The sequence below is a fragment of the Ursus arctos genome, unplaced genomic scaffold (genome assembly GCF_023065955.2).
Source record: "Ursus arctos isolate Adak ecotype North America unplaced genomic scaffold, UrsArc2.0 scaffold_39, whole genome shotgun sequence".
Taxonomy (NCBI): Eukaryota; Metazoa; Chordata; class Mammalia; order Carnivora; family Ursidae; genus Ursus; species Ursus arctos.
Window position 1 is genome coordinate 734,148 of NW_026623055.1, and position 25,353 is coordinate 759,500.

Sequence of the window (25,353 nt, forward strand, 5' to 3'; positions counted from 1 at the left end):
TGAAGTGGGTAAAAATCAATAAATCCCACGTGCAAATACCTAAAGGTAGATGAACACATCCTTTTCAGGAAATGTAAGAACTTTGTTTTCATATTAGAGAAAATGACTGGGGCAGGCCTGGGGGCACAGTTGGTTGAGGGTCTGACTCTTGGTTTGGCTCTGCTCCTAATCCTAGGGTCCTGAGGGGCACCTGGGTGGCTCAGGCAGTTAAGCATCGGCCTTCAGCTCAGGTCATGATCTCAGGATCCTGAGCTCTAGCCCCCACAGGGCACTGAGTGCAGAGTCTGCTTAAGACTCTCCCTCCCTCTCCCTCTGCCTCTCCCTGCTGTGCTCTCTCTCCCTCTCCCTCTACTCTCTCTCAAATCTATAAAGAGACTGACTGGGAGTGTTGGGGACAGAAAACACGGAGCCTGGGGTGAGAGCAGAAAGGAGAATGGGAAGGGTTGCAGGCAGCTGTGTGCTCTGCTCATTCTCTGGTCTAATTTCCAGGGAAAGTACAGCACCATCCTCTCCAGTGTTCTCTGAAATCCTGACATGGAGACGGAGTGGAGACCTGAAGAGGCAGAGGGAGAAACTGAAGCCTGAGGGACAGGGGAGCAGAGCGGAGAAGAGGAGGGAGTGGGGGGTGTTGTCAGGGAGAGTCTGTGGGATCTGGTCCAAGTTCATGTGTAGCTGGTTCAGAGAGAGGAGAGAGTCTCTGTGACCAGGGTTAGTGTCCATACATCAGCTGCAGATGCATCAGCAGTGACACGAGGTCACACTTCATGGAATAAGAGGGTGAAACTGATGTGTGGGTGAGTGTTCGCATTTTCACTGTGGAAACCGTGTTGATTCCTGTTCATCGTCTCCAGATTGAGGGTGATGGGCAGCTGGGCTCTGATATCTCATCTGTCTGTGTCTTCCTGCGATGTCCCCATTTCATCTCACATTATGGGCCTTACAGGAGTGTCTCTCTTTCCCTGATGAATGACAGATCCTCATGCAGAAGCGACCACCCTGCTGTGTCTGTCCATATAGTGTCTTCTGGACAGAGGCTCAGAAACAAGATTCTTGGGTCCAGAGGTTTCTGACCCACTTCGTCCTCGTCTGAGACACTGTGAGGAACGGGAGCTGCTCCCCCCGCCATGAGCCGTAGCCCAGAAACAGTCAGCCTCGTCCTCAGGCTGCAGCCCGGAGATGAGCAGAAGCCCTGCGTAGGCCGAGGTATCCTTGGATCCGGAGAAGCAGCTGGGAACCCCTGAGTCCTGGTGCTTATCTGAGTCTGAGGAGTAGTCCAGGAGATACCGGGGAGGGCTCCCTGGCAGCTGCTGGAACCAGTAAATGGAGGAGCCGCCAACACGGAAGCCACTGCTCAGGGTGCAGGCGAGAGTCTGACTGTTGTTCGTAGACGTGCAGACGGGAGCACAGCTGGGTCAGCACAGGCCGGGACAGGGAGTCTGCAGAAAGAGACACTCATGGGATACTGGAATGGGTCAAAGTAAATCTTGTCTAGACTCTGAACCATGGGGGTGATGCAGTCTAGTCCCTGAGGCCTGTTGTGCAGCAAGAGAGAAGCATGAGGACAGGAGTGCAGACAATTGTGACACAGACCCTGGTCCCCACAGGGGGTTGGGCTGCCTCAGGCCTCATTTTCCCCTCCAGCCTCTGCCCCAGGAGGGGCTGTCCAGGAAAATGAGGCCCGTCCAATGACTGTCCAGCCCCTCCCTGAGCCCTGGTGCTGGAGCTCAGCTCACACCCCACACTGAGGAGGATGCAGGTGGCTTTAGCCCTGGGGACAGCCCTGGGAGGAAGCACCTGCTGAGACCACACACAGGTCCCCTGGGGAGACTCTGCTAGGCCAGACGGGACACAGCTGCTGAGTCCCATCTGGGATCACTGTACCAGGTCCCAGACCCAGGCTCCTTTGAATTGTTCTCATTAATGAACTGCTTAGGGAGCAAGAGGCGGTCCCATCGCGCCACCTGCTGGCCAAATGCACACATGTCAGTCACCATGGCCCGAAGCCCTGAGAGTCCAGCTGGTGTCTGCACCTCACTAGGTCTGATATCCAGATACTATGGTTTTTTAGGTCGGCTGATGATATTGTTGAGTCTCCCTCTCAGAACCAGTCCTGGTCTATGAGAAGGTAAACACGTACATATATTATCTGAAAATTAGTAAGAGGAAAATCTCTTTTGCATGGAGATCAGAGACCAGTAGGGGGAGCTCTCAAGACCACAACTCCTCAAATGCAGACCCAGCAGGAGAAGACAGACCTTGCAAGTCTGCACTATGTTAGCTTCTCCCTTACTGCCTCAGGAAGAGAAAGACTTCCCCTTCCCTGGCAACAGCCCAGCCAATGAGAAATTGTCACAGCTCAACCAATGACATGCCGTTTTACCTAGAATTCCCCTTTCCTCCCTTAGATTTTGTCTTTCACAGCCCTTCCACACTCACCCTTTGCTCTACAAAAGAGCGCCCCTATCCTTTGTTCTCTGGACTTGCCGGTGGTTTTCCCATACTTTACCTGTCCTGGATTTCCATTTTGTACTTTTCTTGAATATAACCCATTATCACTGGGAAAATAAAAGGCACATTTGTTTTTAATGCTCAGAAAAACAAAAGAAGTAGCCAGTGACCCCCACAGGAGATTCCAGATAAACCTGAAGGACCCATATGTGCCACATCTGACGTGACACACCAGGGAAGAGTGGATGTGCTTTTGTTTGTTTGCGTGTTTGAATGTCCTATGAGGGGTCTTCAGGGCATCCGTATACATTGGACACTTTATAGGATCTAAAGATTCTCAGCGATATGTTCAAAAGATCACAATTGGGGGGGCGTTAAGATGGCGGAGGATTGGGGACCTCTTTTTCGGCCGGTCCCCCGAGTCGAGCTGGGTAGGTACCATACCATCCTGAATATCCACGGAATCAGCCTGAGACGCAGGAAGATACATCTGGATCTCTACAAATGAACATCTCCAGCACTGAGTATTGAGGTATGAAGAGCGGAGCTGTGAAACCGCGCACAGATATCAGAAGATAAACGAAAGGGGGAGGGAGCCACCACATTCGGTTACCGGGAAGCAGTAGCCAGCTACACGGGGGAGCGGGTGGACTCGCAGACCGGACCCGCGAGAGAGCAGACTGAGACCGTGAACCGGGGAACGCGTGCCACCAGACTGAAACGGAGCTGCGGTGTGCTCACTGGAACCAGACTAAGACTGGGAGCTCAGGGAATGCGTGGGGGCAGCTGGCGGCAGTGGAGGGCGGAGTTAGAAACACAAAGGACAGAGATGCGCCGGCTCTGGAAGTGAGGGCTGGGATGCAAGGTGTGGGGCGCACATCCCAGGATGCTACAGGGTTGAGCAGCACCAAAAGAAACAAAGTTAAAGTGGCCAGAACATCGGTGGAGAACGGTCTGCGATCCCTCTGAGACAGAGGCTGAGATTCGGCCACTACTGCTTTGACTCTCAGAAGAGGCACAGTAAACCTCCAGGGAGAGCCACCAGAGATCCAAAGCCTGGAAATTCGGGCTCACAGTGTGCCCATCCCCATCACCCCTCGCAGGGGACATGGAGACTCTACCCAAACAGGGTGTCGGCACGGCAGGCCCCTCCGCCAGAAGGCAGGCTGAAAAATCAAGAAGCCCACATCCCTAAGATCCATATAAAACAAGGGCACAAGGCCTGGGTCCCGGTCAATAATGTGGGCTCTGGGCAACTCCGCAACCACTCCTCATCAGAATGACGAGAAGGAGAAGTCCCCCCAAGCAAAGAAAAGACAATGAGTCTGTGGCCTCTGCCACAGAACTAATGGATATGGATATAACCAAATTATCAGAAATGGAATTCAGAGTAACAATGGTCAAGATGAGGTGTAGACTTGAAAAAAGTATTAATGAAAATGTTAATGAGAATATAGAATCTCTAAGGGCAGAAATGAGAGCAAATCTGGCAGAAATCAAAAATTCTATGAGCCAAATGCAGTCAAAACTAGAGGCTCTGACGGCCAGGGTGAATGAGGCAGAAGAACATATCAGCCAATTGGAGGATGGGTTACAGGAAGAAAAAGCTAAAATAGAATGTGAACTCAAAAAATCCACGCTCAGGAATGTAGTTTACGGGAGATTACTGACTCAATGAAACATTCCAATGTCAGAATCATCAGCATCCCCAAGGGGGTAGAGAAAAACAGAGATCTAGAAGAGATATTTGAACAAATTGTAGCTGAAAACTTCCCTAACCTAGCAAGGGAAACAAATTTCCATGTCCAAGAGGCAGAGAGGACCCCTCCCAAGCTCAACCACAACAAAACTACACCACATCACGTCACATCACAGTGCAATTCGCAAATATTAGATCCAAGGATACACTATTGAAAGCGGCCAGGGCAAAGAAATTTCTCACCTACCAAGACAAAGTTATCAGAATTATGTCAGACCAGTCTACATAGACCTGGAATGAGAGAAAGGGTTGGGGAGGCATTTTTAAAGCTCTTTCAGAGAAAAACATGCAGCCAAGGATACTTTATCCAGAAAGGCTGTCATTCAGAATTGATGGAGAAATAAGGACCTTCCAGAATCCCCAGTCATTGACCAATTACATAACCACGAAAGCAGCCCTACAGGAGATATTAAGGGGGGTTCTATAAAGGTAAAAAGGACCCAAGAGTGATACAGAACAGAAAGTCACAATCGATAGAAACAAAGAATTTACTGGCAACATGGCATCATTAAAATCATATCTCTCAATAATCAGTCTCAATGTAAATGGCCTAAATGCTCCCATAAAATGTCACATGGTTGCAGATTGGATAAAAAGACATGACCCATGCATTTGCTGTCTACAAGAGACTCATTTTGAACCTAAAGATACATTCAGACTGAAAGTAAAGGGATGGAATACCATCTTTCACGCTAATGGACCTCAAAAGGAAGCTCGGGTAGCAATTCTCATACTAGACAGTTGGGATTTTAAACTAAAGACTATAGTTAGAGACACAGAAGGGCACTATATTTTTCTTAAAGGATGTATCCAACAAGTGGATATGACAATTATAAATATATATCCCCCAAAAGGGGAGCAGCAAGATACACAAGCCAACTCTTAACCAGAATAAAGAGACGTATAGATAAAATACGCTAATAGTAGGGGACCGCAACACTCCACTATCAGAAATAGACAGAACACCCATGCAAAAAATCAGCAAAGAAACAAGGGCTTTGAATGCCATACTCTACGAGCTGGACCTCATAGATATATATAGAACACTACACCCCAGAACCAAAGAATACTCATTCTATTCTAATGCCCATGGAACATTCTCAAGAATAGACTATGTTTTGGGACACAAAACAGGTCTCAACCGATACCAAAAGACTGAAATTATTCCCTGCACATTCTCAGACCACAATGCTTAGAAAATGGAACTCAACCACAAGGAAAAATTTGGAAGAAACTCAAACACATAGAGAGTAAGAACCATCCTGCTCAGGAATGATTCAATAAACCAGGAAATCAAAAATCAATTTAAACAATTTATGGAGACCAACGAGAATGAAAACGCAATGGTCCAAAACCTATGGGATACTGCAAAGGCAGTCCTAAGGGGGAAATACATAGCCAGCCAAGCCTCACTCAAAAGAATAGAAAAATCTAAAATGCAGTTTTTATATTCTTACCTCAAGAAACTGGAACAACAACAGAGGGACAGATCTAATCCATGCACGAGGAAGCAGTTGACCAAGATTAGAGCAGAAATCAATGAATTAGAAACCAGGAGTACAGCAGAGCAGATCAACAGAACTAGAAGCAGGTTAAAATTGTGAGAATCAATAACATTGACAGACCACTGGCAAGACTTATCCAAAAGAATAGAGAAAGGACCCAAATTAATAAATTATGAATGAAAAAGGAGAGGTCACAACCAACAACAATGAAATTGGAAGGCTTATTAGAAACGTTTATCAAGAGATTTATGGCAATAAATTAAGCAATCTGGAAGAGATGGAGGCCTTCCTGGAAACCCATAAAGTGCAAAGACTGAAACAGGAAGAAATTGATTTTTTTAACAGGTCATTTAATTATGAAAAGATTGAGTCAGTGATAAACAACCTTCCAAAAAACAAAACTCCAGGCCCGGATGGTTTTCCTGGGGAATTCTACCAAACATTCAAAGAAAAAATAATTCCTATTCTCCTAAAGGTATTTAAAATTGGAAACAGAAGGAAAGCTACCAAACTCATTCTATGAGGCCAACATTACCTTGATCCCCAAATCAGGCAATGACCCCATCAAAAAGGAGAATTACAGACCAATTTCCCTAATGAACGTGGATGCCAAAATCTTCAACAAGATCCTGGCTAATAACTACTGGGTATTTACCCCAAAGATACAGACGTAGTGAAGAGAAGGGCCATATGCACCCCAATGTTCATAGCAGCAATGTCCACAATAGCTAAATCGTGGAAGGAGCCGAGATGCCCTTCAACAGATGACTGGATTAAGAAGTTGTGGTCCATATATACAATGGAATATTACTCAGCTATCAGAAAGAACGAGTTCTCAACATTTGCTACAACATGGACAGCACTGGAGGAGATAATGCTAAGTGAAATAAGTCAAGCAGAGAAAGACAACTATCATATGATTTCTCTCATCTATGGAACATAAGAAGTAGGAAGATCGGTAGGGGAAGAAAGGGATAAAGAAAGGGGGGGTAATCAGAAGGGGGAATGAAACATGAGAGACTATGGACTATGAGAAACAAACTGAGGACTTCAGAGGGGAGGGGGGTGGGGGAATGGGATAGACCGGTGATGGGTAGTAAGGAGGGCACGTATTGCATGGTGCACTGGGTGTTATACACAACTAATGAATCATCGAGCCTTACATCGGAAACCGGGGATGTACTGTATGGTGACTAACATAATATAATAAAAAATCATTTAAAAAAAAAAAAAGATCCTGGCTAATAGAATCCAACAGCACATTAAAAGGATTATCCATATTGACCAAGTGGGATTCATTCCTGGGATGCAAGGGTGGTTCAACATTCGCAAATCGATCGGTGTCTTAGACTTTATCCGGAAAGAAAAATTCAAAAATCATATGATTCTCTCAATAGAGGCAGGAAAAGCATTTGACAAAATACAGCATCCTTTCCTGATTAAAACCCTTCAGAATGTAGGGATAGAGGGTACATTCCTCAATCTCATAAAAACCATCTATGAAAAGCCTCGAGCAAATATCATTCTCAATGGGGAAAAGCTGGACGCCTTTCCCTTAAGATCAGGAACACGACAAGGATGCCCACTCTCGCCACTATTATTCAACATAGTACTAGAAGTCCTTGCAACAGCAATCAGACAACAAAAAGAGATAAAAGGTATCCAAATTGGCAAAGAAGAAGTCAACATGTCTCTCTTCACAGATGACATGATACTCTATATGGAAAACCCAAAAGAATACACTCCCAATGTATTAGAAGTGATAGAGCAATTCAGTAATGTGGCGGGACACAAAATCAATGCTCAGAAATCAGTTGCATTTCTATACACGAATAATGAGACTGAAGAAAGAGAAATTAGGGAATCCATCCCATTTACAATACCACCAAAAATCATACGTTACTTTGGAATTACCTTAACCAGAGATGTAAAGGACCTATATTCTAGAAACTATAAATCACTCTTGAAAGACATTGAGGAAGACACAAAAAGATGGAAAAATATTCCATGCTCATGGATCGGAAGAATTAACATAGTGAAAATATCCATGCTACCCAGAACAATGTACACTTTCAGTGCTATCCTGATCAAAATACCGAGGACATTTTTCAAAGAACTGGAACAAATAGTCCTTAAATTTGTTTGGAACCAGAAAAGGCCCCGAATCACCAAGGAACTATTGAAAACGAAAAACAAAGCTGGGGGCATCACAATGCCGGATTTCAAGCTGTACTACAAAGCTGTGATCACAAAGACAGCATGGTACTGGCACAAAAACAGACACATAGACCAATGGAACAGAATAGAGAGCCCAGAAATGGACCCTCGGCTCTTTGGGCAACTAATCTTTAATAAAGCAGGAAAAAACATCCAGAGGAAAAAAGACAGTCTCTTCAATAAATGGTGCTGGGAAAATTGGACAGCTACATACAAAAGAATGAAACTTGACCATTCTCACACCATACACAATGATCAAATCCAAATGGATGAAAGACCTCTATGTGAGACAGGAATCCATCAAAATCCTAGAGGAGAGCATAGGCAGCAACCTCTATGACATCAGCCACAGCAACCTTTTTCATGACACGTCTCCGAAGGCAAGAGAAACAAAAGATAAAATGAACTTATGGGACTTCATCAAGATAAAAAGCTTCTGCACAGCCAAGGAAACAGTCAGAAAAACTAAGAGGCAGCCCACGGAATGGGAGACTATATCTGCAAATGACACTACAGATAAAGGACTGGTATCCAAGATCTACAAAGAACTTCTTAAACTCAATACACGAGAAACAAATAAATCAAAAAATGGGCAGAAGATATGAACAGACACTTTTCCAATGAAGACATACAAATGGCTGAGAGACACATGAAAAAATGTTCAAAATCATTAGCCATCAGGGAAATTCAAATCAAAACCACAGTGAGATACCACCCTATGCCAGTTAGAATGGCAAAAATGGACAAGCAGGAAACAACAAATGTTGGAGAGGATGTGGAGAAAGGGGATCCCTCTTACATTGTTGGTGGGAATGCAAGTTGGTACAGCCACTCTGGAAAACAGTGTGGAGGTCCCTTAAAAAGTTAAAAATTGAGCTACCCTATGACCCAGCCATTGCACTACTGAGTGTTTAACCCCAAAGATACAGATGTAGTGAAAAGAAGGGCAATATGCACCCCAATGTTCATAGCAGCACTGTCCACAATAGCTATATCGTGGAAGGAGCCGAGATGCCCTTCAACAGATGACTGGATTGAGAAGTTGTGGTCCATATATACAATGGAATATTACTCAGCTATCAGAAAGAATGAATTCTCAACATTTTCTGCAGCCTGGACGGCACTGGAGGAGATAATGCTAAGTGAAATAAGTCAAGCAGAGAAAGATAATTATCATATGATTTCTCTCATCTATGGAACATAAGAACTAGGATGATCGGTAGGAGAAGGAAGGGATAAAGAAAGGGGGGTAATCAGAAGGGGGAATGATCCACGAGAGACTATGGACTATGAGAAACAAACTGAGGGCCTCAGAGGGGAGGGGGTGGGGGAATGGGATATGTTGGTGATGGGTATTAAGGAGGGCACGTATTGCATGGTGCACTGGGTGTTATACGCAACTAATGAATCATCGAACTTTACATCAGAAACCGGGGATGTACTGTATGGTGACTAACATAATATAACTTAAAAATTAAAAAAAATAAACTCTTGTGCAAAAAACAATGGATTCCAACTATTCTCACATAAATGTTCTTGTGTTGTCATTTCCCAAATTTCAGGAGAAAGAGAGAAACTGCATATTTCTAAGATCTCAGATCTCATGAAATTCTCATTAAAGCCCAGGATGGCACCAGGGGGCATGGAGAGGGTTGGGTAGAGAGCCAACTGGGTCTCCTGGGCCACACGTCCTGACCCACAGCACTTCTTGTCATTGTCATCCAGCAATTACGGGGGCCATTTTGCTTCCAGAAACAAAGTAATTCTATTGCATTGGGAGACCAATACGTATAAAAGGAGAGAAGATATGTGACGAACACCTCTCAATTCTAATTTCTCATTAGATGGTAAGAATAACTTTTTCCCCCCTAAATCAGAACCATATATGAGATGTTTTAGGATTACTTTCGGGCAATATGACAGGACAAATTTGAGAATCTAAGTACGTGTCTCTACGTGTGTAAATCTAAAGCTGAATGGGAATGCCACCTCTGATCTGAGCTAGGACCTTGAAGGTTGGGGTGACTTCTTCAATGCATACGATGTCACACAGTCCTGGGGGACACCCTATACTGGAGCTGGCTGAATCACTGCTTTAATCCTACCCTCCACGCCTCCACCTTGTCATCTCCTCTACCCCCTGCAAGCCATCCAGTTACAGACACAGTTCAGTAAGGAAGCCTGCCCGCTGCACCAGACACCCCAGCCCCCTTTTCTAGCCAGTTTGCCACCTCTGGCTCCTTCCTTTGAGAAAGTCCAGAGCTCTCACTGGCTACACTGGAATGCTTATCAGATGCAAAAATCACAGGACAGGTTGCAAATAAAAGTTTTCAAAAAGGGTCATTCTTATCTGCCATCCTGCTACAAAGCCCCCACGACAAGGGTGCTCTGCCGTCGAGTCGGGGTGGGGGCGAGCAGGTGCACACTGCCCAGACTTCAGGCAGAGCAGGGCAGGGCCTGTCTATTTTATACCCCGCTTTCTGCATCACCTTCCTTTCAAAGAGAGGACTGTGAGAAAGAAAAATGTCTCAAGAGCACTGCGCCAGGCAATGAAACCTTTCAAATTCCGTTACTGTTGGGTATACACACACACACACACACACACACACGCTCTTTTGGCACAACTGTAAGAAAAATGACTTTCTGAGAAATCTAACACATATATTTTCCTTTGACGCATGCTTAATCGAATGACCACATAACAATATTTTAAAGATACCTATATAGCCCAAACAAGAGAAAATTACTATTCATTTTACCGTCTCACATAAGCAATACCGTTATCCAAGGAATTAGGAAAGCAGCCATAAATACTGCAGATGTGAAGCAAACCACGTTTCTTCCTATCATAGAATAAATATTCAGAAGTGATCTATGTTATTTACAACGTGCATTCTCTTCTCACTTGAGCCATGGGATGTGCATCTTAAGAGTGAACTGAATTCTGTTCTACTATTCCCACGGAAGCAGTTACTTACCATAAATATTTCTCTCTGCTCATGTCATTTCTATTCTGTTATCTGCTTAATTGTTAATTTAGGAATACATGTAGGAAAAAGTACTATCAATATTTCTTAAAGGTAGGCTATCTTCCTGATTACCAACCTCACCAATACATTCATAAAAGCATTTCTTAGCCATTCTATTGTCTTCAGCATTTTTAAACCAATGTTAATATTTTGGTATGAAGGAAAGCATTTCTCTTAGGCAGGGGGCTAGATTCTGAAGTCAAAGATAAAATAATAATTAACATTGCTTCTCAAGCAATCTCATTAAAAATGGTTCTCTCTTTCACCATTTAAAATATTTCAAGAAGGATTTACTTACCTGGGAATATTCAAAGTCGGTGATAGGAGCTATACTCTTGATATAGTCTGATCGAAATTGGTTTTCTGGGTTGGCCAGTGGAACTGGAGGTATGATAGTACTCATCGCTGAAACAATTGTCTAAAATGGAATGAAGAAAAAATATGTGGATAAATACAACATTTAGGCTCCTCATAGGACAACTAGATATATATACTTTCTGTCTATACAGTTTTAGAGAGCAGAGTATTTAACCTTTCTACTAACCCAACATTTAAAAAAAAAAATCCTTACCACAATAGCATCTTTAACATTTTTCCTGATGTCCAGAATTTTCTGTTTCTTTTCCCTATATTAAAAGAGAATTATTATTAATTTAATTTACCTTTAGCACTGACTTGAATCAGTTGAGTGGGATTTTAAACTTCCAGCGGCAGCATGGGGCTAGACTGGTTTTCCTAGAGGTCAACACCAACCCCCAAGACAACAGCTGTGAAGTTTTTAACTGGGAGAGGAAAATGTACCTTTTTTCCCTAATCTGTATATGAAGCAAACTTGAATGCACACATTACAATGTGTGGTTTTAAACAACTACACAAGTTACACAAAGCATGGCAAGGTTGTTATGAATAATATTGCATATAAAAACTATACAGCTAAACTTGTAATTATATTTTATTTGAATTATCCATACGTTGATAGTTCTGAATTGAAATAGAGGCAGACCAAGGATATAGAGAAAAGTATATACTGACATATTGGTTAAGTCTGCTAAGTGCAGTACGGATAACACAGACCCATACCGCAAGAATACCTAATAAATCATATTTTGTTAAGGAAGTTATGCTATCTTTTCATCTGGACGCTACCAAAAGAAGGATTTGCCTAAATATACCAGATTCAACAACAGGCTTCTACCCCCCGCCCCAAAGGTCTACTCAATGATCAGATTAACTCTTCAGAGAAAGCACGTTTGGAAATGCTGAAGAGACGTGAAATGCAGTTTGGGAGCTTGCATGCAGTTTGGAAGCAAAAGCGAAATTGATCACTCCTTACTCAGGATTAAATCCATTGACATGCAGGATCCTCATTTGTTTGACAATAGTACTCTTCCCAGACTCGCCAGCCCCTGCAAACACAGAAAAAGAATGCTGTACTCCGTGGCCCAATACCGTTGCCATCTCTCCTGCCAACCCAGACAGTAATTACTCTACTCCAGCGTGGGCATTTTCCAGTACACGCCAGCTGGCGACTGGAGGAGCGGGTCCCGGTGGCTGGCGGCGGTGAGGGCGGCCCCCGCCCGGTCCTGCCCGCCCGGCCCCCGCGCTCGCCGCGCTCCGGGCTGTGCGCTCCGCTCCGGCCGGGAGCCGCCGCGCGCCCTCCGGCCTTACCCAGTAGCAGCAGGCGGTGAGTCGCTTTGTAAGCCAGACGCTCCTTCTGCAACTGCTTCTCGGTCTTCTTGTTGGCCTCGCGTCGTTCTTTTTCATCGACGCCCTGGTCTTCTGCCGTCTTGCTGTTGCCCAAACACCCCATGCCTGCCCGCTTGGATGGACTTCAGGCAGAGTTAGGTATTTGCACAAAAAGCAATAGAGAGTTGTAGATGTGTGTGGATCCTGCGACGGCTTCTTTTCCTTGCCGCTGAAAGAGATGCTCTGGTCTCTCGGTGTTTGCCGATCAGAACAGGCGTTCCTTCTCCCTCCCTCTGCCCACCGCAAACTCCCAACTAAAAAGGATGCGAGAAAGTCGCGCGGAGCCAAAGAAATGCTTTTTAAAAATACAGGTTTAGAATTTTCTGCTGGACAAACCGCACAGAATGAAGGGAGACGGGGGCCGAGAGCACCGGGCTCTGCTGGAGCCAGCCAGGGTGGCGCTGCGCCCGGAGCTCGCCCCTGGTCGCCGCGCCCGCACCGCCCGCGCCACACTTGGACCCACTCAGCCCCGCCCCCGCCTGCGCGGCCTGGGAAGCGCCCTGCGGGAGCGCGAGGATGTCCGGGCCCTGCCGGCTGCTGGCCGACAGCGGCGTGGCGGGACGGAGCGCGCCGCCCGGTCCCCTCAAGGCGACCGTGGGCACCTGCCGGCCCGCTCGCGCCCCGCGCTGCCTCCGCCGTCGGACGCGCGCCCCCTCCCGGTTCCTAGCGACCCCCGGGCCTCCGCGCGGCCGGGAAGGGAGCTGGCCTGCTCGCGGGGATCTCGCTGGGCCACTAGCGCTGTCAGTGCTGGAGGGGTCGGGAGCTGACCTCTACGAGCCCGGCCGCGTGCCTCTCTCGCACCCCGAGCCCGGGAGACTGGGTCTGGGCGTGCGCTCCCCGCCGATGCCTCGGACGCCTCCCTGCTCCCAGGCAGGCGAGGACTTGCGCAGGATCATGCATATTCTATCAGGGAGGAGGATCTGTAAGAGGCTCACCAGTCACACCGCCTTTGTTCCGTTCATTTTCTAGACTATTCCAGCGCACCCACGCCGCCGCCTCCCTTAGCCTCTTGTCTTTATCTCCAGCCCCCGTTTCTCCTTCGCAGTTCTCTGAACAGCTCTACTACTTTCCTAGGAGACACTATGGCCTCGAACTTTGTCATTGTAGCCGTGGAACCGAAGAGGATAGAGACCCGTCTGCGTTCTCATTCACGGTGCTGAGTGCGAGTTCCCTCGTTACTGCTACCACCAGCCCGCAGAGACAGTCGGTCTGCAGCAGCTTTGCACTCGCATTCTAGGACTTGCAGGAAGGACGGCGTAAGAGACGACCCGGCTGAGAAGCCCCGGACTGAGATCACTTCCCCGTGCGGTGCTGTTATGGCACGGTGATGGTCTCCAGGCTCTGGGGGCCCGCCGCCTTGCGCACTGATTCTTTTAGGTGGCCTTGTTCATTTGTCTTCAAGTGCCCCAGTTTCCTCTAAACCCACATTTCTCTCGCATTCAGCAAGGCCTGATCTTCTTTGTAGAGATCAAACAGCACCTGGCGGGGCTCCCCGCGCTCTGCTGCCCCATTACCTCTGTAGGTCGCACGCACCCCGGGGGCACAGCAGGCCCCACTTGTCAGTGTATCTCATTCAAACCCAACAGCACCTCCTAACATCTCAGACTCCTTGTTAGTGCCACCATTTTTTTCTCCTGCCCCCCCCCTCCCGCCCCCAGCAGCCTAGAGTTAAAAAGGGAATCTGATTCTGACCTGTCCTTCCTCACCTCCTCTTCACACCTCAGCTCCCGGCAGCCTGGCTTTGGCCCACCTCCCTGCACTGAGAATATTCTCATTAGGGTCATCAGTGGCCTCCCAGGCACTAAACTTCATCCATGAACTTTGGTCTTTACTTTCTTTGACCTCTCCGTGGAGCTGGCACTGGCCCTCCTTGGCGACTGTCTTGTTCTTTGGCTTGCATTGCATGGTGGTTTTCATGGCCTGCTCACCCTCTGGTTGGTAGAGGTGCCCAGGACCCCACCCACCCTTTCTCCCCTCGCACACATTCCTGGTAGGGCTGACTGTATCCTCCATAGTCTGTGCACGCAGCTCTGACTACGGCCACATCCCATCTCCAGCCCCGCTCACCCTCTTGTCCCCTGCCACTCCCAAGCATATCTTCACTTCCATCTCCCTGAAGTAGATCCTCCGTTCTACCTGCCAAGGGCTGAGCTCATCCCCTACGCTTACCCCCACACCTCCAGCCCTTTCCTTTCTCTTCTCTCTCTGTGATAAGGGTCCCCAATTTTCCAAACCAGAACATGGGACTCATTCCTGACTCCGTCTCCTTCCTGCAAACCCAAACACTTACTGTGTCCCATGGAGTCTGTTTCCGAGCTACCAAATATCTCTTTCACGCTGTCTTCCACTACCATGGTCTTAGATCACTAATCTAATGTGGATTTCGGCAATGACCTTCTGCTCACTTAATCTAGAACCCCATGTCGCCACAGGGACAATACACATTTGCCGTGTCTGTCCCCACCACCTACAAGGCCTCCACCACGCTCCTTCAAGACCGGGTTGGTGTAAACTCTGTGGCCTCAGGTCTCAAGTGGCTCCCCTTCCCAGCCCTGCCCTGCCCCTCCTTCCAGCCGCGTGGACTTCACGAACGCCCTGGCTCGTCCGCTGGGTTCACATGCTGCTTCTGTCCGGAATACCTGGGATATCTTCTTCACTTGGCCATCTCCTAATTATCCTTCTAGCCTCACTACCCCCTCCACATTCAGTGTTAGGCCCCCTTCCCCATGCTCTATTGTCTCACCAGCTCCTTGCACCGTACCGGTGTATTTACAGCTTTTTCCAAAGTCGGCTAGACCTTGGCCTCCATGAGAGCCGAGCCTGAGTCTGTCTTTTACACCCACTGCACCTGCGTCTAGTCCAGTGCCTGGCTGGGAAGAGCTGCCCCATGGATCTTTGTTGAATGGGTCACTGAATTCCTGAAAGCCAAAAGATAACCCCTGCTCAAAAGATGGGGTCTCATGAAAGGAGTTTTGTCATCAGATTTTAAGTTCAGGAAGCACTTGCCCAATTTGGTGCTGCACTGAAAATATCAATACTTTCTAAAAAACAAGAGCAGTCAATTATTCTTCTTGACATAGGCAGAAGCAAACATACAGTGCCATACTATACTCGGAGCTAGGTTCAAGGTTCTAGTTTTGTGGAAGGGGACTATTTATCACTGTTGCCAGGCCTTACACTTTGACCTCACACAAATGTTCACACATGGTAATATCAACCTGGCATGTACTGTGGGTAATGGGGGCAGTCAGGAGGCAAGAAAAGATATATAAAAATTGCATAGTATAGTGGGATGTTCATAAGGATTTGTCAGTTTTCTTAATGCCAAGATTTTTTTCCCCAAAGATTTTATTTATTTGAGAGAGTGAGAGAGAGACAGAGACAGAGATAGTGAGAGACAGCAACCGGTGGGGAGGAGAGGGAGAAGCAGGCTCCCCACGGAGCAGGGAGTCCGATGTGGGACTCAATCCCAGGGTCCTGGGATCATGACCTGAGCCAAAGGCAGATGCTTAACCAATGGAACCAGCTACCCAGGTGTCCCTAAGGCCAAGATTTTTATAAACAGTTGGAAGAAAAAGTTTCAAAACAAATCCCATGAAAACTTATAAAGGGAGAATAAAGTTAGAACCCCAAGGCTACACTTTTAAGGAAGCCCGATAATTCAGTTACCCTAAAAATACAGCAGAAAGTTCCCACTTGTTCAGATCTAGGAATTAGGGGTGTCAAAAAACAAGACAATTGTTAATTATTATCAAGTTGCTTATGCTAAGCCCCCCACCACCAAACTGAGAATCAATTACAGTTTTGACTTTCCTAGAAATGAAATCTTAAACCTGTCAGTCTGGCATCACCTGACGAGCACAAGTTAGGTGATCTGCTTCATACACCCCTGTCATCCCCTAAGGAAAAGTAACCTTGCAATAACTAATCCGCTTTTGAACCTAGTATAATTTCCTTGTTTCTGCTCCCTGCTGGTTATGAAAATCTTTCATTCTGTGCAGCTCCTTGGAGCTCCTTTCTTTTAGTTAGATGGGCTGCTGCCTGACTCGAATCACGTTTTGTTCAAATAAACTCCTAACTATTTTAATATGCCTGAGTTTACCATGAAATGGGGTTAAAGATAAGTTTTTGTATTTGGAATGCTAATAAGATTTAGATGATCATATATAATGAATAACACACCCAAGAAGTTAATGTATCAACGCAGTAATAATATATTCAGTGTAAAATAGCTTCTCCTAGTTGTTCATTGATTGCTGGCCCTGTGCTAGTCCTTCCCATGGGATAATTTCTGTAGCATTTGCAATAACCCTAAAAGGAACTATTTTTTTTAAATTTTATTTATTCATTCGACAGAGGTAGAGACAGCCAGCGAGAGAGGGAACACAAGCAGGGGGAGTGGGAGAGGAAGAAGCAGGCTCATAGCGGAAGAGCCCGATGTGGGGCTCGATCCCATAACGCCGGGATCACGCCCTGAGCCAAGGCAAACGCTTAACCGCTGTTCCACCCAGGCGCCCCAGCCTAAAAGGAACTATTGTCGACATTTACTTTGCAGTAGCTTTGAGGGCTGAGTAAGGGATGTATCTGGGCTATAAACCCTTGTATCCTGGCTGTAATAGCCGCAATAAAGGACCTACAGTGTGTTCCGCGACACGCTGCCAAACATTCTAAAACAGAAAAGTAACGTCCGTATACAGTGATGCAACATTTTTTATGAGAAATGCAAAGCCAGTTTTACCCAGTCTGTTATCAGGTAGGAAATCAAGACACCTTCTCCAGCCGCCCCCCCCGCCCCGCCCCCCTTTAATCCGATCATCTGGCTTTTTCGTAGTCTGGTCTGGGAAATTAATCCTCATTCGTGTTTGAAACCATGGGATCAGAATCCCAGATCCCAGCTGGCTCACCTGCAGTGGCGGGAGCGGAGCTTTTGGGGCGCACCAAGAACAGCCTGGAGCCGCAGGCAGTGCAGGGCTCTGTTGCCAGGCAACGGCTGTGCGGCAGCATCGCCCTCACCCAGCGGCGCACACCCACCTGCGGAGAGCAAGGGCCGCCCTGCAGCTAGCTGCCTGCCTGCACGGGGGGCGGCGGCCGGCCAGGGGTGCGCCTGTGCCTGCCCAAGAGGGGAGGGGAGGCCATTGAGGAGAATGGGGAAGGCACAGAGTTTGGGGCAAAAGGACAAAGGTCACACGAAGTGGTGTCTTCCTCAGTCTGGTCGATATTGAAGACAAGGGTGTCTCAAGCGGTAGTGCATTTGGAAGTGTGATTATTTAAATTTCGTTTACAGTTAGTTTTGTGAATTTTCAATCATGATTTTAAGATTTGATTTTGTTTCAGACCCTCTGATTGAAGTTGGCACATGTTGGGGAAAAAACTACACCTGTTCTCTGGGGAGTTGGACTCAAGTCGGCGACAGCCATACGAACAGCATTTGTTTCTCCCTACAAGGAGGCTCCCTGTAGAAGTTCAATTAACAGTGAAGATGAAACATTCAAGGAACCTGTTTCGGTGTATGACAGGCCTCAATCATTATTTAAGAAAGGTATTAACTGGTTTTGTGGTGGCATTTTATACTTTCGAGGTGACTAAAGGTTAAAACGGCACTAAGATTTTCAGAACAGATATATCCAAAGTTTTAGAAGAAAAGGAACAAAATAGTCCAGGAAAGGTAACTAGGTCCTAATTCAATGCGAGAACTACCGGCTGCAGCCAGTTTTGCAAACCTGAAGCTTCCAGAACGGCCATTGGCCCCCCGGGAGGGCGTTCACGCAGCCCTCGTGCTGCTCCGCGCCGCGTTAGACGACTTGTTATGGGTCTCTCCCTTTTCTTTCTTAGTGACTTGGTGGAAACAACCTGTGCAAGATATTTTCCCTTCTTGGCAGTGGAACTCACTCCATGACCCAGTTACCATACACTTTAAAAATACTGGGGTAAAACGTCTTACATTTTTTATAGAAAATCCGGGGAACTTATTCCATTTACCCTCTCTGTACATAATACTCTGCAATCAAATACTTTAGAATTCATTGAAATGATTTGTCTTTTCTCCCCCTTACTCCTACAGCCAGGGTAATATTAAGTAGCTTTTGGAAGGGCCATCCATAAAAGGTAGTGATGCAGTCTTTATTTATTTTTTTAAGGTTTCATTTATTCATTTGAGAGAGAGAGACAGCCAGCGAGAGAGGGAACACAAGCAGGCGGAGTGGAAGAGGAAGAAGCAGTCTCCCAGCGGAGGAGCCCGATGCGGGGCTCGATCCCAGAACACTGGGATCACGCCCTGAGCCAAAGGCAGACGCTTAACGACTGAGCCATCCAGGCGCCCCAAGTGATACAGTCTTTTTAACTGACAACTTGAAAAACCAAAGCAGCAGATCAATAGGAAAGGGATGTTAACCATCTTTGACTCTGCCCTGTGTCCAGAAACCCAGGACTGAAATATCCTTATTGGAATCCACAACTCAGTGCCACAGACAGGAGTTTCATTATAGTAGAAAAACACCAGTTGAGAGACTACCGAATAAGCTAAAAGGAAACAACAAAAATCCCAATAAGCAGAATGGGAAATCTGCAAACAGAATGAAACGATTATGGTTTTGCAGTTCAAAACAGCAGTGAAAGCCACCAAATGGGGTTCAGGTTACGAGACAGAGGCATCAGAAGGGCAGTCTGTGGACTGTGAGTGTACTGTGAGGGAAACCACACATCCGAGTGGAAGCCAATACACGTTTTCCAAACAAATCCAGGAAGGGGCTCAAGGACTGGAGGAGAAGAGAAAAGTAGCCTTCAAACCATGAAGACTAGCACCCCTAGCTATTTAATCCCTATCTTCAACCTCAAATAGCCTAACAAAATAGGGGACTATATCTGATTTTCAGACACCCGTTGTTTAATTCAGAGATTCGAATACTGATGTAACGTTGCAAAGATTGTCTAAACAGTTTCAAAGATATTTCTTTCTTTACTAAGTAACAAACATCAGATATAAAATGTAGAGCTTGCACACAAATCCACCATATGTGAATAAAGTTTAAGTGTTTTTTCTTTCTTTTTGAAAAAGTTTTTATTTTAATTCCAGTAGTTAACATACAGTGTTATACTAGTTTCAGGTAGACAATATAGCGATTCAACACTTTCATATATCCCCTGGTGCTCATCATGACAGGTGTGCTCCTTAGTCCCTGGAACCTGTTTCACCCATCCCCCAACACCCGCCCCCCAACATCAGTTTGTTCTCTATAGTTAGGAGTCTGTTTTCCGAATAAAGCTTAAACCATAAGGGATCTTTTGTGATAAAAAATAATTTTAGCACTTAGTTCTAGATGGCATGAGTTTTCTATTCCTCGGATAACTATATTCCCCAATATAATTTTTAAAAAGATTTATTTATTTATTTGACTGAGAGAGAGAGAGAGAACGAGAGCACAAGCAGGGGGAGCAGCAGGCAGAGGGAGAGGGAGGAGGAGGCTCCCCGAGGAGCAGGGAACCCGGCGCGGGGCTTGATCCCAGGACATCAGGATCATGACCTGACCCAAAGGCAGATGCCCAACCGACTGAGCCACCCAGGTGGCCCATATACATATATATATATATAATTTTTTTTTTTTAGGATTCAATCTCATGCAATCTCCAGGGTTATAAGAATGTGTCCAATGATTAAAAGTTCTCTTCAAACCTGTTTTTTATCTGATTTGGAACAAAAAGAGACAAATGATTCGACGTGCATTTTAAATGCTTACTGACATTCTCTCGGTGTCAGTGAGGCGCCCTCGTGCGAAGTCAGGTCTTCAGGAGGCATGGTGACGTGAATCCTAGTTTTAACACACCGATTCGGGTTGGACTGCCTACTTACCTCACAACTGTTCTCATACTTTAAGCAAATCCAGCAACAATATTCTGTAAAGCAAGATAACTAAGAGAATCCAATTTTGTGTCTACACAACATAGATTCAGGGCATTGAACTCGTCTTTATTTCTCCCTATAGGCCATCATCTGGAGAGATGTACCACCGAAAGGGTAAGAAGACTCTGAGGGCAATTTTTTACCTTCTTTTTTTTTTTTTTAAGATTTTATTTATTTATTCGACAGAGATAGAGACAGCCAGTGAGAGAGGGAACACAAGCAGGGGGAGTGGGAGAGGAAGAAGCAGGGTCATAGCGGAAGAGCCTGATGTGGGGCTCGATCCCATAACGCCGGGATCACGCCCTGAGCCGAAGGCAGACGCTTAACCGCTGTGCCACCCAGGCGCCCCAATTTTTTACCTTCTTGAGCAGTTGGGGAAATAAGACTAGCATACTTTTGTCATTCAGAGGGCAATGTGTGACCATATGCAGGAACCCAGAGCTGAAAGGTGTGGTAGGGCCCTGGGGGGATGGGAGGGTCCACGGGATTGGCAAAAGTTTCACCAAGGAGGAGGGACCCCAGGAGTGTCTTGAAAAAGGGGATTGGACGGGGTAGGGAGAAGGAGCGCACTTCAGGCAAGGAAGATCTGCGAAAGGAGAGGAAGTAGGTCACATACAGGAGGCAGAGGGACACCCAGCACACGCTGTGTCTCTGAGGGGCGCTGAACCCAGTGAGCCACAGGAAAATATAGATTCTTGGTGTGGCAATTTTTCTTAAGGTAAAAGCTCTCCCACGGTTTGTGTGCTTAGTGGTTAAGAGCATGGGTTGCTGAGCAAGAATGGCTGGCCTCAAATGCCTCTTCTGCTGAGTGATTCTGTTTCTTTCTCTAAATGGGAGAGGACAATGGCATTCACCTCATGGAGCTATGGCGAGAATGATAGGAATCAATTCATCTTATCACAGTGCCTGGCAAATAGCAAGCTCCCAATAAATATAGCAATTATTATCATTAAACTCTAACACATAATCCATTTAAGTTCTCTGCATGAAGCAGTGTGTTGTCCTCGAGGAGCTCCTACTAGAAACAACTAGGCAGGCACGCGAGCAGTGACGTATGGTACAGTCAACACGGATTTGTTGAGGGACTACCTATACTCAGCTGAGCAAAGTACTGGCAACTAGGGGGAACATGAAGGCAATGAGACATGTTGGAAATGGAAAAAAAAAAAAGCACAGGTGATGGATGAATGGATAAACAAAATGTGGTCTACGTGTATGATAAAATAGTATTCTGCTTTAAAAAGGAAGGACATTTGGGGTGCCGGGTGACTCAGTCGGTTAGGCGTCTGACTCTTGATTTTGGCTCGGGTCATGATCTCAGGGTCATGAGATCGAGCCCCACATGGGGCTCTGTTCTGATCAAGGAGTCCGCTTGAGGATTCTCCCCCTCTCCCTCTCCCTCTGCACCTCTCCCCCACCCCTGCTTGCATGTACTCTCTCTCTTTAAAAAAATAAATAAATAAATAAAAAGCAAGGACATTCTAAAATAAACATGGATAAACTTTGAGGACATTATGCTAAGTGAAAAAAGCCAGTCACAAAAGGACATTTACTGTATGACCCCACTTCTGTGAGGGACCTCGGGCAGTCAGATTCCTAGAGAGGGAAAGTAGAATGGTGGTGGCCTGGGGCTGGGGAAGGGAGAATGGGGAGTTAGTGTTGAATGGGCACAGACTTTCTGTTTGGGAAGTTGAAAAAGTTCTGCAGGTGGGTGGAGGCAGTGGCCGCACGAAATGGGAATGCCCTTGAAGTTACAGAACTGTACCCTTAAAAATGGTGAATATGGTAAGTTTTATGTTATGTGTATTTTGCCACAAGAAAAACAAGAAAAAATTCACATGTAGAATCTTCATCATGACAATTGTGGGAGTGAGAGATCTTTCTTTATTGTGATTTCAGGATATTTGTTTTGACTTTTCGGATTATAGTTAAGGGACTTCAAGCCCTTTAGAAATATTTGCTGCAATTATAGTTTCTTACCAGCAGGTGGCAATGTAGAGCTGGAAGGATGTTTAATAGTGGTGCATTTATGTTCATTCGTTCACCGTTAAGTATTCTTTTGAAAGCCTACGCACACAAAGCCTTGAGATTTTAAGGATTAATTAGACATTATCTGCCATCTCAAGCAGTTTACTAGTCTAGTAGAGAGGGACAGACATGGAACCAAGTAAATGCGGTAAAGTTCTCTGAATTCTGTAGAGATTACTGCGGGAACCCATAGGGTGTGCGTGGTCAATTATAAAAGGGAAGAAAAAATATCATTTCCTTTCCTGGAGAAATGCATGCTTAACTTGGCTAGTCACCTTTCATCTTAATTTTAAAAACACGCTGGAAGGTGCTTTATGTCTAGCATCTCATCTGATCTTCACAGCAACCTATAGGATCACATTATTAGCCACCTTTTGCAGATAAGGCTGTTGGCCTGAAGGCCCCCCAGGGTCCTGAAAGGGGTGGAGCACCCGTCTGATCGCAAAGCCTGCGCCTTTTCCAGAAGGAACTCTCCAGCCTTTACAGATTGAAAAAAATCACACCATTCTTCTTCCACTAATTCCAAAAGGAAAAAATCAAACAAGCCCACTTCCTTTCTAGCTCACTTAGGCAGATTAATCTGCATATAATGACTGATGAATTAATTAACTCTTTGCCCAGTTGCCTTAGCAACTGGTTTCTTTTAGAATTTGGCTTGGTTACAGAGTTTAAAGCAACAGCATTCCTTTGACAACAGTCAAATTGTATATGAAATTAAATGGAACATAGACACATTTTACCACAGGTGGGAACTATGTAGCTTTCTCAGAAAAGTTGGAATGGCTCTTCCTACAGCTTGCAGGGCTGCTGGCAAAGAACAAGGGAGATAGAACCTAATATTTGTCTATCTTTGCCATTATGTAATTTTTTTACATCTGTCATTAAGTAGGAACGTTTCAACAGATTTAAACTATAAATAAATGAAAGACTGACATTCAAAAGGGGAGTCTTTGCAGATAAATCTCAATCTGATTTAGATGTATTATAGGATTGAACAATTACAGAAATATGTTAATGTTGTTATTGACAGCCAGGATTTTCAGAGAGGAAGAATGATGTACAAATACAGAATGAGGGAAGGCAAGGGAGAGCCTGTGAGGATGACCTGGATTGTAGTGGCCGTTGTGAAATCGTGCTTTCCAAAATATATATGTATATGTTGATGGTATGGGCATGTATGTGTGTACATTTGTATGCTGTGTACACATATATGTATATATACTTGACCTTGAACAATGCAAGGTTAGGGTGTCGACCCCCTGCACAGTCGAAAATCTGCGTTTAACTTTTAACTCTTCAAAAACTTAACTATAGGGGCTCCTGGGTGTCTTAGTTGGTTAAGCGTCTGCCTCCGGCTCAGGTCATGATCTCAGGGTCCTGGGATTGAGCTTCGTATCGGGCTCCCTTCTCAGCGGACAGTCTGCTTCTCCCTCTCCCTCTGGCCCCTCAAATAAATAAATAAAATCTTAAACAAACAAACAAACAGAAAAACCCAAAACTTAACTGCTAGTGGCCTACCGTTGACCAGAAGGCTTATGTTAACATAAACAATTGATTAGATATGTATTTTTGCATGTTATATGTATTCTATACTGTATTCTTATAATAAAGAAGCTAGAGAAAAGAAAATGTTATTAAGAAAATCATAAGGAAGAGAAAATATATTTATAGTATTGTACTGTATTGAAAAAACCCCCTGCATATAGATGGATTTGTGCAGTATGAATTTGAGTTGTTCAAGGGTCAAGGGTACATGCCTACATTTCTTCATTTGGTCTGTTGGAAAGGCCAAGAAGTTAAGTCACTCCAACAGCAGTGAGCCACCTCTTGCCCGGGTCTGACTCTTAGTCTTACTTATCACCACAAGGAACCAGGGCTCCTCGAAGAAATGGGTGATATCAGCCTGGGGGCCAGGGTAGATGCAAGGTAAACCTGGAACATGGTCATGCCAGAAAGTAAGAAAGTGCTTTAAAACTGTTGGTGGAATGTCACTGGGACACAAGAGCCAGACCGAAGGGGCTCTCATTTAGTCAAATCTGGGATGATATGAGCACCCAAATATTTAGGTACAGAAATGAATTCTAAACCACTGAAAAATATAGGAATATTATGTGTCCAATAACAAAGAGATAAGTAAATAAATGGGGGAGAAGGGAGGGATCTTGCTAGCTAGCTGCTAGAGAATGTGAACGTAATCCTGGAACGGGAGAATCAGCATTTGCAAACAGCATAGCGAAGTTTGGGTCAGGCAAGATCCAGACACAGAGGCTCCATCTAGGGGAACTTTTTTTTTTTTTTTAAGATTTTATTTATTTATCTGACAGAGAGAGAGAGTATGACAGAGAGAGAGAGAGAGCATGAGAGAGAGCAGAAGTGGAGGGGAGGAGCAGAGGGAGAGGGACAAGCAGACTCCCCGCTGAGCAAGGAGCCCAATGCTGGGCTTGATCCCAGGACCCATGAGATCACTACCTGAGCCGAAACCAAGAGTTGGATGGTTAACTGACTGAGCCCTGCAGGCGTCCTCTCTGAATAAAAGGGGAAGGCGCCCCCTTCCACATAAAAAGTTAAGTAAAACAACACCACAGGGATTCTATGCTCCACGAAAGGCTCAAAAGCACATTAAGAACCAAGTGTCCCTAGGACATCTAGTTCTGCAGAGTTCTCTCCAGGCTGTGTGACCTTGTTCAGTCAACAACCTACACAACTGCGATATTTCTGTTCATG

The 25,353-nt window shown here is 45.6% G+C and overlaps 1 protein-coding gene across 1 annotated transcript in view; it reads right to left on the reverse strand.

Annotated features, from left to right (window-relative positions):
• Positions 1-374: 374 nt before the first annotated feature.
• The window catches only part of LOC125282356 (guanine nucleotide-binding protein G(olf) subunit alpha-like), a 53,563-nt gene continuing 28,584 nt past the window's right edge, over positions 375-25,353 (reverse strand). The window contains exons 2-6 of the mRNA XM_048216979.2: positions 12,627-12,873; positions 12,292-12,364; positions 11,530-11,584; positions 11,257-11,376; positions 375-1,436 (exon numbers count right to left, since the gene is read on the reverse strand). Coding sequence (XP_048072936.2) covers positions 1,413-1,436; positions 11,257-11,376; positions 11,530-11,584; positions 12,292-12,364; positions 12,627-12,768 — 414 coding nt within the window. The 5' untranslated portion in view covers positions 12,769-12,873 and the 3' untranslated portion in view covers positions 375-1,412. The remainder of the gene's footprint in view (positions 1,437-11,256; positions 11,377-11,529; positions 11,585-12,291; positions 12,365-12,626; positions 12,874-25,353) is intronic.